At 39.0% G+C, this 12,795-nt stretch overlaps 1 protein-coding gene across 1 annotated transcript in view; it reads left to right on the top strand.

Annotated features, from left to right (window-relative positions):
• Positions 1-6,251, top strand: part of DOK6 (docking protein 6) — a 254,005-nt gene extending 247,754 nt beyond the window's left edge. The window contains exon 8 of the mRNA XM_010583294.1: positions 6,112-6,251. Within this exon, the coding sequence (XP_010581596.1) occupies positions 6,112-6,251 (140 nt within the window). The remainder of the gene's footprint in view (positions 1-6,111) is intronic.
• The last annotated feature ends 6,544 nt before the right edge of the window (positions 6,252-12,795 follow it).

Genomic DNA, 12,795 nt, shown 5'->3' with positions numbered 1-12,795 from the left:
AAAAAAAAGAAAAAATTTTTATAGGGGGGGGGGGGGGGGGGAGGACACGACCGCATTCACTCTCAATATGTTTCCTATCTATTTTATCATCTTTTTTTTTTTTCAAAATTATTTCTAATGAAAAAACTAAACCATTTTGTTAAAAATCTGTGTCAAAAATTACGTTTCCTGATATTACTTTTCCATTCAGAAAGATAAATATTTGATGAAATGAGCACCAAAATTATTTTAGAAAATGTAAAAGTTGGAGCCCAGCTGTGCTTCCTGGAGTTTTAATTCCAACCGTAGTTAAATTCAAGTGAAAATTTGTATTTCTTTATTTGGAACTGAAACAGACCCACAGTTTCACTTTCAATAAGTATATGGAAATCAATATGCAGTAATGTAGTTTATGCTATTTTTCAGTTTCCATCTGCTCCCTTCCATTGCATCTTTTTGTGAGTGACAGCATAATAATTGCTGTACCAATTAATGCCCTTCCAATCCAACTGCATCGTTACTGCAAAATAAATGTTTTGCTTTGTAGCAGTTTGTCCTGCTCTGAAACTTTGCTTTAGTTATTCCAATCATCTAACAGCAGAAAAGGAAAAGCTGCTTTGTCATCAACAGCTCAATAGAAGACACTGTATATTCAATACAGATTGCTGGCAGAATTTTAACCAGTATAAATTTATAAATAGGATAACAGCAATCATTTATTTTCTGCCTTAAATGAAAGTATCCTTTTTGATGCAATAATAGCCACTTAACTGATTTGAGATTGTAGTAGGGTTTTTTTGAAGAACATTTTCTTTATCCGGAATAAAATGTGGAGTCTCTTTCTTTGCAACAAAAGCTCTCAGAGGATAAAAGCTTCCATCTGAAATAAGCAGTCATAATAATTTAGTTTCTTGCAGTAAGTGTTTCATTTTCCCTAGTGGGCTTTCAGTGCATAGCTACTGTGCCTTTCCCATTTTGTCCTGTGTCTTAACAAAAATGCTGCAAAGAATATTAGAGGTTGAAGCACCTCAAGACACGCTTCCCCATCAAAACCATATCCTCAGTGCAATCTGCGGGCCTCCTCTGGTACAAATAGGAGCTTCCACTGCTGTTGGGAGAGTCCTTAGAGAACGTAAATCTAGATTAAAGGCTGGTAGTAGATTTGTCAACTTTTCTGGCTGAAGGGCTGCCTTTATTGCCCGGTGAGAATTGTGTGAGGAAACAACATGCAACTAACTCCCTCTTACCAACATTTCATTCCTGAAACATCTGTTAGCTAATTGGGTTTTTTCCACCCCCTTGCACCATCCTTGGTGGATAAAACCTCATCATCTCTGTGTCACTGGTTTCCAGACTGTTCTGTTTATTGTGAACAACAGAATTTTCCAATGAATATTTCTGAAAAGAAAAGATTGCTTTACAATGGAACATGTGATTCACTTTATTTGGTCTTAGCTTGCACTGATTGATTCACAGAACTTTCTATTGAACAACTGTGTTTTTCTATAACATTTATAGAAACATCTATAGCAATCACAGAGCTCATGTCCTCACGAAGTCTCAGAGCACTCCCAAGTACAAAACCTAATACTAATAAAGATATCCAATTGGCTTGAATTTAATGACTTCAATCTTGTGCTCATAATCTTGGGAATGGAAATGCCAGATTTTATTTTCAAAAGTAAAGTTTTTTATTATCATTACCTGGAAAAGTAAAACCACATTAGAAGAACATCATTTTTTTGTAAAGTCATCTGTTCAGAGGTTAAGAAATGCCAGATGAAAACTTGATGTGCAGCTGCAAAAATCTGTTTCTTTATTTTACCTAATGACTATCTAATATGAGTTACTTAAAAGGCCTGCAACAGAAGCTGAAACACAGGAGTCTCTGGTTCTATTAATTTTCAGTAATTGTACTGCAAAAATATACACTTATATTAGATCTTGTATTAGAAGAGCTTAGTCACAGAGTTTCAAAACTGATCCTGCATCAGAGAAGTGAGTAGTCTGGTGGTGATAGCATTCTCCTGCATTTGGTTGCATATTGCTCACAGGTCATCATTCCCTAAACAAACTATCTGGCACCAAAGCCAATCTGAGACAAAACCTGCCATCTCTTACCCTTGGCTGCTTGTTCCTGCTCCTCGGCTGTGCCAGTACAACGATTTGTACGGCTCTTGCAAACCAGATGACCAAAGTGCTTCAGTCTACAAAGCAGCCTTTCAGTCGCAGGGGCACAACTGAGGGACAGTGAACAGCAGTGCCGGCAGAGAGGAGAAAGGGAACATTTTCAGCTGATTTTTCCATTACAGAAAGTGTGATGTCAAACCTTACCCACAGGCAGAGGGGAATTTTAACACAGGACTTGTACATCATAGATGAGTGCTCTAACCAAAGAACATCAGATGAGAGAGTCCCTTGAATTCTTGTGTTGGAAAAGAAAAGCATGATCTTTTTTTCATTTAGAAAAGAAAAAGGGTTGGCACCTGCCTTCTGGTTAGGAATTTGAATTTTGAATCTGAAACAGAGAGAAACTTCTCCCAATAAGCAGCAGTAAGGGGGCTTTTAAAGCTTATCCCTGGATCTCTTTTTTTTTTTTTTCTTTTCATTTAGCTGAGTACTGCAAGCTTCTCTTAGAAGTTGTGATCGATCTACTTACATGTACATCAATCACTGCTGTTACTAGGAAACCATTGGGTTTTTACTCTAAACAATTGTTATAAATAAGCACCATGCCATGAAATAAGATCCTTGTGTATACTGCCTCTGCTTCCAACATAATTAAGATCAGGAAAAATCTAATTTTGGTGTAATTTGCCAGGTTACATTAAATTATCTTGATGAATCATTCATACCTAATCGCTTTGGACTACAGCTTCATTGCATTCCATGATCCTGAGAGTAAATTTAAATAAAGGATGAAGTAGGCTGAATAATGCTTCCAAGGTCCTGTCCTACAACAGAAGAAAAAAAAAAAAAAAACCCACCACATTTCCTATGTAAGCCACAGGAAAAAAAACCTCCCCTAGTTCTACTGGTGTCTTCAGGTCATGAAGTGTGTGTTAATCAAATTCATCTTATGCTGACTTCAGAAGAACTGTAAAGAAGAGTTAGTTCTGTATTCTTGAAAACAGCTGTGGTACCAAAGAGCTGCAAAATCCACAAACAGCATTCTTCTTCTTCTCTCCTAACCTTTTAAGACCCAAATATGACACAGAAAATACTATGGAAGCAGGAACCTTAGAAAGCTGTGGAACTTAAATTCTTTACTGCAAAACCTTTTCCTGTATCTTTAGTTTCAAAATCCTTACTGCTGACATAAAGCGTAACTGTGGAGATGCTACAATATCTAAGACTCCATCAGGCTGATCAGCTGTATGAATATTAAAATAATATTTAGTAGGAATGCAAATAAAAGAACTGATTTTCATTTAGAATTTCCAGTACGGGATATACTAAATTTTTTTTAAAAGCTGAACAAATACCAAAATTTTGGAAATTTACCACTTAGAAGTCTTAAGCCGACTTGGAACCATTGGACTATTTCATTGTTTTACCACCATTATTTTTTGATTCATTTTATTTAAATATATTAATATAGTTCATTGTTTTTAAAAAAATGTAAGTCAAAAGTAAACATGTTGCATAGAGCCATTCTTTCCTGAACTCATAAATTCTCTATTACCCATAGCTTTCTCCTTTCATTTGGACTGATATCCTCTATTCTTTTTGTTATTATTTCCATGAACTGATGTCATACTGTTCAGCTTGAGCCTCAACCAAGTGTCTTAGATTTTTTTGGCTCTATTGAGTGTGTCTTTTAATCTTTTGGATCTGTCTGTCTCTCTCTCTTTGACTACATGTCCTAGCAGTCAGGGAAGAAGAGGTCACTTATCCTCGTTAGCCCCTTTGGTTACAGAATGGCTAAAAACAGCCCTGTTGTGAGATTTAGCACCTACAAGTTTTCTTTTAAAAAACTTTAAGGGATGTGCTAGCAGCTGAGGCATACATCCAGGAAATGGAAGACCTGAATTTAATTTCCTTTTTAACCTTAATAGGTTCAAATTCATCTTCTATGTTCTAAGAGACTATCTTAATACCTTAGCTAGAAATTAGTTTAGTAGGGGCACTCTTCATCACTGTATTGAAGCTGTACTATTCTACAGCAGCAAATTCAAAATTAATTATATGACATACAGTACATGATACAAATGGGCCTGAGTTTAGGGAACTCCTTTGGTTGGCAAGTGTCTACTCCTGCTCATTTGTGGGGGGACTGTTTGTGTGGTTTACATTTTTTGGGTAAAATACATAAAGAGAATGGAGGAAAATGGTACCTTGACATATTTTATTTATCTTTATTGCTAAGAAAGAGAAAAATTTTACATAGCAAAGCACATGGCTGGATTAGCAGGTCCCTATGGCCCTTAAAATATGTATGATTCTAGCTTCTGGGCAAAAAGAAAACAAGCACTTACATCCTTAGAAGGAAAAAAGCCAGATTTGGAACACAAAATTAAAACCTACAATGATGCAATTTTCTATGTTTAGGTTTGCATTAAATTAAAAAAAAATGTAACAGTAATTGTGATGCAAATCCCAAATAAAAGTAAAAGTGCATGAAGGCCTCACTTAATATCATGGTTAAAAGTTGGTCAAAGCAATAAAGCATTTAAGACTATTCTCAAACAATGTATTATCAGTGCTTTTGCTTTGCAGCTTAGAAATCACAGCCACCGTACATTTTAATTCAGTTTGGTGCAAAAGCTTCTTGAAGCAGAAAACATTTAAACCTGGCATCTCAGTCAGGTTTTGCTAGCCAAAGTCAATTTAACCCAGTGAATGAATAGTAAAAATATGCATACAAAATTCATCCTGCTTGGTCGTGCTATGAAAGGGATTTTTATGACCATTAACGTGCCACTGGGAATTCAGTCTCTAGTTTTATTGTCTCCAGTGTCACTGAGATGTACCTTTTATTCTGTTTTTCACTGAGTTGTGGGTTTTTTCTCTCTTGGTCCCAGTATTGCTCGGAAAGACTCATCTTGAGGGGGATCTTTTTTTTTTTTTCATGAAGCAGTTGGTAACATGTTATAGCCAAACTTTTCCAAATAGAAGTTAAGACAAAGTTTTGCCAAATCTGGTGAACATCGTTCTTGGTTCCAGAACTACTGGGGCATTCTAGAAAGCTGCTAACTGTTTTGAAACGTTTGAACGAGAGCCGAGTTCTTCGGTGTTTGTGTCTATACTCTGTTACAGCTCCTTAATATCTCTGCGAATGAAGGAAAAATATGATTTTGCATTCCTACGTACAATACATGTATTAAAGACGTTTTTAAAAGCATTATCCAAAACCATTTTAAATCCAGGCTTCAATGTACATTTCCAAAAAACAGAGAATATACGTTGCATGGAGATACGCACTTTGGAAATTAACCTTTTCTTACTAATTAAATCTCAATTTCAAAGGGGAATTTTGAGATAGGAAAATGATCAGGTTACAGAGTCGGGTCATAGGAGTCATAGGAGTCATCTTCTGAGTTTGGTCATCGGCTTTTTAATGGCTTTTCACACATGGTTTCCCATCTCGCTGGCTGCGAGTGAACAAGCCATGGTTATATGAGATTCACAAGCCCGTCTGAGAAAACATCTCGCACATCCTCTTCCCAACCAGTATTTGCCCACGTGGACCATATCCCACCTCCAGCTCATTTTGAAATGATGAGGATACTGTGTTTACCTGACAAACTGGCATCCTATTTGAAAGACAGTAAGTGTGACAAACCCCTTTGAAACTGCTGGCATTACTTCCACCACTTAAGCAGGGCTTCAGATTAAAAAGAGGAGCATCAGTTCTTTGGCAGCTCTAACTAACAAATGTAACTGAGATTTATAGAGTAGCAAATATACAGATGTGATAGCCTGCAATTTAAAAAAAATTCCAACTCTGAATTATGACCTTCCGCCTCCGCTGGGCATCCGCCGCCCGCGTGTGCCCTCAGGCAGGGGCAAAACCCTCCTCTGCAGCCCCAGAAGTCCGTGTCCATGGCGAAAGGCTTCAAGTAAATTAAAACTCAAAGCCCGGTTACATCTTTTGTGTCCCTGTCGTGTGTGTCCCCCCCGCCCCAACAGGTCACAGCCTCGGCTCGGCGAAGGTGTCCCGGGCGCAGACGTTTCCCAGCTACCCCTCGGAGCAGGGCGAGGAGCACCCGCAGTCCCTCTCGCTGGCCAGCAGCTACGCCTTCAGCTACGGCTCGGGCCTGGTGCAATGACAGCCGGGGGCGGCCGGCCGAGAGAGACAGTCGAGCCTGGAGCCTGCCGCCAGGGCCGGGGAGCCGCTGGCCCCCCTCCGCACCCGCCATTTGCCGTGAAAACTGATGCCAACCAGCTCCAGCCGGGTCGCCGCCACCGCGGAAACCCGGAGAGGCGGCTTCCCCGAAGCAGAGGCTAAGTCTTTATTTATTTTGCCATTCCTTTTGTCGATACGTTCAGAAAGGAAGGGGGGCGGGGGGCGGGGGGGCGGGGGACGCGTTCGTGTTGTGAGAAAGTGGTGGAAACAAACGAAGCTGTGTCAGTGTGAAGGTTTCTGCATGACCGGAGAAGGCCCGCTTTGGGGCTCCATCGCGATGCTACGTTCGACGCCGGGGCCTTCCTACCCGCCTCCACCAGCAGGCCGGCCCATCTTCACCCGTAATGTTTTTATGTCCTTGCCGCAGCCCGCTGATTCCCGCCGGAGTCGCTGAAATGTCGCCAACTCAAGACGCAGCGTCGGCGCCGCGGACGTTGCCTTCAGATCCAAGCGAGTTCGCTCATTACCCTAGAGGGTGGTCGGGTGCTTTTTGAGCCAGACGCCAACAGATAACTGGAGTAGCAGGCTAATATGGTTTGTTGGGAATAGAGTTTGATGTGTTAAGGTAAGGTTATTGCCTGGTACGGCTCTAATCTTAAATTCCCGGGGCACAAGGCATCCCTTAATAATACACGCGCAATTCTCACGATGCCCCTGAGAGCTGTGAACGTCCATATCAGCAGCACAGTCTTGTCCTCAGAACTGCCGCGAAGTCTTCTTATTTGCAAATTACTTAGGTAACCATGCCTGCAAGCCTAACTTTAAAAAGCGGGAAAACTGTTCTTAAGACAAATAAAAGCGGGCTGCATCCCTGGCTGGCAACCACCTGTGCCACGGCTGTGCCAGATACGGTAGAGCTGAGCTCTGGTCTTGTCTTTCTGGTCAGCGTTACTTTGATTTTCCCTGTTTTCTTCTCAGATTTCTGTTTTAGATGCATATTGTATCTTGTATGATCATGTGTCAAGCATCGGTTTGCTTTGAAAAGGAGGAAGATTACCTCTCAATGGAAATTTTCTGTCTTTGGAAGACGTCTTTAAAAAAATGAACTGTAGTAGGTGTGTTTGTAATTGGTAACGAGGGAATAAGTTGGAAGGCATACCTGTAGGTGGGGAACAAGTTTTAGCTATCCTGAACATTTAGATTTTTGTAAGTGGTATTCAAATAGTTATGTACTTCTCACGATGCCCTGAAATGTTTGGAATTGTGGGGAGAAAAATGTGCCCTCTTGCTATGATCTGAGCAGCCTTGTGTTCTGTTCCCAGTGTGAAACAATTGCCATGGTTACCAGAGGGATTCGTCTCATTAGTTGTTTCTCAGGACAGGTTGAGGAAGCGTATCAAGGAGGAGATACATAGACTCTTTTCCAATGAAACAATCAGTTTTATGTACCATAATTTAACTGAAAAAGTGCTGTTGGGTTGTTTTATATATGCACATATATATATATATGTATTAAAAAGTACAGAAGAAACTTCTGCTTTTGATTAAACATTTACTGATACAGTATGTCCGGCTTTTCTCCAACCATTTTCCAGGCTAAAAGACCTTGCAGAATTACAGCTTTCTGCACCCCAGTGAACAGCTGCTGAATAAAAAAGCTTTGTGATCCGCTTGAATGGAACACTTCTACCCCACCACAATCAGCTTTATTTATTTTTCCTTTTTCCCTGTCTCATTCACTACCTCTTTTCCTTCTCACAGTGCTGCCATACTCAGGAATAGAACGGCTCCCTACAGAGAGTATTTTGATGAGCTAAAAGGAAAAACTGCTCTCCCACACTGTCAGGGAGCTGTACCTATGGTGCTCTCTGAGCTGTACCCATCAAGGAAGCTCCATTCACACTTTCATTTAAGAAAAAATTTGGTTGACATTTTGTTTTGGGAAATTTCCAGTTTGCAAATGTTACATGCAAAATGTGATACGAAAGGATAGATACTCTGCTGGTGTAGTTCAGTGCAGCTTTGCCAAATATATGCCTTTTGAGGAATTGGCCAGTTATTTTTATTCCTATGCAACTGCGATTCTTTCACTTGCCCTAAAATTATGTATTTTCTTTAAAATTCCTTAAAGTTTCCACTGTGTTCTGCAGATTTCTATGCTGTGTCCATGTAACTGTTTTCCTCTGGGACTTGAATACTAGTCATTTAATGTTTACATATTCTACATAGTCCAAAAGTGGGGAAAAGGCAAAACAGGAGAGTATCAGAACTGCTTTATAGTTCCAGTGCCCATACACATATAAGAACCTGTCTAAATCCTAAAGCTAGTGCTTTAGCTGTGTTTAGATAAAAAGCATAAGATCTATATAGTGCGTGCTTTCCATTTCCTGGGGAACAGTTGCTGTCTGTCACAGATGATTTTGTCTTCCTGTGCAGTGCATGAATATTGTCTAGTTAATGAAAATGTAGATGCTATTTCCAAAGAAAACACATAAAAAAGGGGGGGGATGGGGGATTGGCCATGTAAAGGAGTTTTACTAAATAATTTGCTTTCATTACATAATGCAACTACCCACTCAATTCATATGTTTATAAACATCTGCGAAGTCCCATCTCGTAGCAATAGGCAGAAAACTGAACTCCAGGACAAAGCTGGAGAACGCAACCAACAAAAAGCAAACCTGACCTATTGGGAACCTATTTCTTGTCAAGAGTAAACACAACCACACTTGAAGTTGAAAATAAGGATGCAACTTCACCGTGTACTGTAACACAATCTAGGAAAATTGGGCACCCGAAGCACAAAGGTATTCAGCAGCCAGTGGATGTTGCCTTTAGTGCCACTCCAGAACAGCAGATGATATCACTGTAACATTTGTGTACTTGCATAGCTTCCAGAAATGTTCCTCAGAAAAGCTCCATGAGAAGCAGGCAGGCACTGCACCAACAGTTTGCCAGAAAATTCTGTTTTCACGGAATTGCTTTAATTCCTGGCATATGCCTGTCGATAATCTAAGTGATTCCCCACTGAGACTACTTTGTACAGCTCCTAGTGCTTCCGCCAGAAGGAAAACTCTCTTTCGGCACACGTGGTAGAGCTGCCTGCCTAGAGACTGCAAGGGCCTTTAAATAGGCCCAGGGACCCCATGGGACCCTGTTCAAGTCTCGGCTTTCTTCATGTGCAAGGCACACAGATAATACGTCTACTCCTGACCCAAGAGGAGCTCTCTGTTTTCAGCTAATGAGCTGTGAAGAGTTGGAGGGCAACAAAAATGTCTTCAGTGGTAACTAGGTGCGACTGATAAAATAGAAGAAATAATACAAGGCTATAGCTTTCATTTTGGTTCTGAGGATGTGTTATGAATATATAACTGTAACCATGATTTAAATTCTTAAAAAATGACCCTTGATAACAATATATTCACCCCTACGAACAAATAGCACACAGCATTATTAAATATAGTTACTAATATATCTTAACTGTGAATCTTATAGTTTGATGCATGCTGGTACTTTTGATTTTGAAGTCACTTGGTGCAGAAAAGGAGAAATTGAAGGAGACTGGTAATAAACCATCAAATGGTACTAAGGTACTTGAGTAGCCCCATTTTTTAAACAGCTACATGTTATTATTGGCAGTTTAAATCAACTGTGAGTATATTCCTTTGAAACAATTTTGCCTGCCTATGTAAAGGAAAAAGAAAAGATATCTTGTAACTTGGAGTTTGCTGTTTTACTGAGTAAATGTTTATGCTTTACTTTTTGTGGTAGGCTCTGATTCCAGCTGCTCACATGTATCAGGTCCATGCAAAATTCTGCTCCTGGGGGTTTTTGTTGGGGTTTTTTTTTCCCTAAAGCTAGCAAGTAAAGCTTGGAAATGTATTGACAAACCAAAGAAGTTTGTTAGACAGCAACAATAGCTGCACTCTTTTGTTTTGACGAAAGTCTACCATGACATTTTGGGAAAACACTTCGTTTCACAACACATGAATAGAAACTCTGTTCAGAAGCAGCAAACACATTTCTAATCAAGTCTTGTCCTAAGCTAGTAAGACTTTGCTGGAGGAGGGGTTGAAATTGAATATCTGATGTCAAAAGTATTGTAAAGTGGTCTCTATAGCAATAATCTAAGTACAACATACAGCCTTCAGGCACCCATTTATTTAGGAGTTGCTAAGTGCAGGCAGTCTGTGAAGACCCTTACCTGTTCATGGCAAAGAGAAAAAAAGAGCATTAATCAGATCTCTCTACTGCATTTATCAGAAAAGGCATGAACCTCATGCTTGTTCAGCTCTCCAGTCTAATAGGCAATACTATGAGGAGCAGTGATTTTTGAGATATTTGATCTCTAGGAACTGACAAAGACCATCAGCCTGTAGCATATAAAACTCTACTCGGACTTAGCTCACCAGCCACATTTACTAGTTTTAATCTGGTAACCTAGAAACTGCAGGGTAGTTTTTAATGAGAAAATAGAAGTCTCTTGAATGGCTGTGCTTTTAGCATGAAATACAGAATTATTTACAACTGTTTCTTCCTAAAAAGGAAGGAGGAAGGTGTTCCTCTTAATCTCTTTTTTAGTGTTTAATATCAGTGTATTTTAGCTCCTTTTTATACCTGCTGCAAAGGAATAAATGTGGCTTTTATCCCCATGCAGAATAGAGTGGACTGTGGAGAAAGCTGCTGTTTGATTTACAAGAACAGATCCAACAGCACTGGAAAGTTTCATTTTTCTGTACATCATCCAAATACTTGTGACTCTTTCCAAACCAACTTGTTACACAACCTGTATATATTAGAATGTTATATTTTTCACCACAGACAACTGGTCGGGGTGCCTGCCTATGTTTTGTAAGTAGAAGATAATGACTGTGCAACACCATTGTAGTGGCATAACTTTAAAATCAAAGGGTATAAGGTTGGATATATTAATTCTGCATATATAAAATCTTGGACTCCATAAAGCATGCTTTGTTTGTTCTTGATGTTACAAATAAATGCTCTTCACTTTTGATTTTAGATAAAAAGGTGTGTTATATTGGAAACAAGTACAGGCATGTGGTGGAATGAAAGAAACGTCAAAGAATATTGACTAACCTGTTGTAGCAAGAAGTTTGGCTCCCTGTCCAGGCCCTTACGAGACAGTAAAAGGTGATAGGTGAAGGTGCTGTGTATTCAATTATTTAAATGGCATTATGCTTAGAAACCTAAGTATTAGAAACCACAGGTGAACCGGTTCTGTTGAAGAAAATGGAAGTGTCACTTTGCAAAGATGCTTTTCACATCTTTGCATGCATAGGCAGCTTGACAGATTTTTATGGATATGGCTAAAACAGATATGAAAGTAACGGAGGTTGAAGTATGATTAAATATAATTAAAACATTTTAAAATGTCCATATTATTATGAATATCGCAAGTTGTAATGGAGAAGAGATTTCCTTTTTAACTAAATGCAAGCTCAGAATCTAATAGGCTCTCTAAGATGAAGACTTCTTCATCTTTTTAAATCTCACACTGGAAGTCCTGAAGAATGAATTTCATTGTGGGTTTTTTTCCTTCAGTACAGAAATCCTCATGAGGTTTAACAGATTTACCACGTTCTCTTACAGTCCTGGGATTGTCAAGTGAATGGATACATTTTACAGTAGATTTTTTTCCTGTGACAATATTTGACATGAATGAAGTTATCCCTCATTTTCAATATAGGCAACACATTGTTTTCAATCTTTTTTTTAAATAATATGATAGCAAGACTGCAGTGGGCATAGAAAATAGCAGAAAATTAAGCAGCAGTCTTGGCAATTCCCTCCCAGTAACAAAAATAAAGGTTGCAGGTTGCAGTTAAACATTTATTCTCATCGCTGCTCCTATAGCAAAAAAAGAATAAATTATGTAAAATAAAGCTATCTTTGTTGATGTTAATTGTTGCATTTCCTGAGTTTCTGTAGATGACAGACTGCAACAGGAGATACCCAGAACTGCTTTTTGTAAGTTGTATTGATTTGAGATGGTTACAAGGAAAAACAGACAATGCAGAAAATATGACTTCCCACCAAAGTATTACACATGGTCCTCTTTTATTTCTTTTTCCTTCTTTGAAAAACATCATTCTAGAGAGAGAAGTTTTTGAAACCTAATAAAAGGGAAGTGAAAAATAGGGCAAGATATCAACAAAAATAAAAAAAGATTCTGTAATCTTTAAAAATATTAGGAGAATTTAGCAGACATTTAAACACATAGCAATGGGTCATGCTGAATGCAAAACAGTTTCCCGGATCATTCACCTTCTGACTATCAGGAGCTGGGAACAATATTTTGTGTTTAATCCAACTCACAGCTCTAACTTGCTCTATAACAACGGACTTAGAGTGTTCGGCTCATTTTCCCTAACCTGGTTGGAAGAACCAAGTACCAGTCCAGCTAACATGCGGTGTGCAATATAGATGCTTAAAAAAAATAGTATTTTGCCCAATGCATCACAATTGCTATCACACAACTTTGTGGAACTTACTGCAGCCAGCTATTG

The sequence above is a fragment of the Haliaeetus leucocephalus genome, unplaced genomic scaffold (genome assembly GCF_000737465.1).
Source record: "Haliaeetus leucocephalus isolate CR32 unplaced genomic scaffold, Haliaeetus_leucocephalus-4.0 Scaffold889, whole genome shotgun sequence".
Classification (NCBI taxonomy): domain Eukaryota; kingdom Metazoa; phylum Chordata; class Aves; order Accipitriformes; family Accipitridae; genus Haliaeetus; species Haliaeetus leucocephalus.
This window is presented reverse-complemented; position numbering and strand designations above follow the sequence as displayed.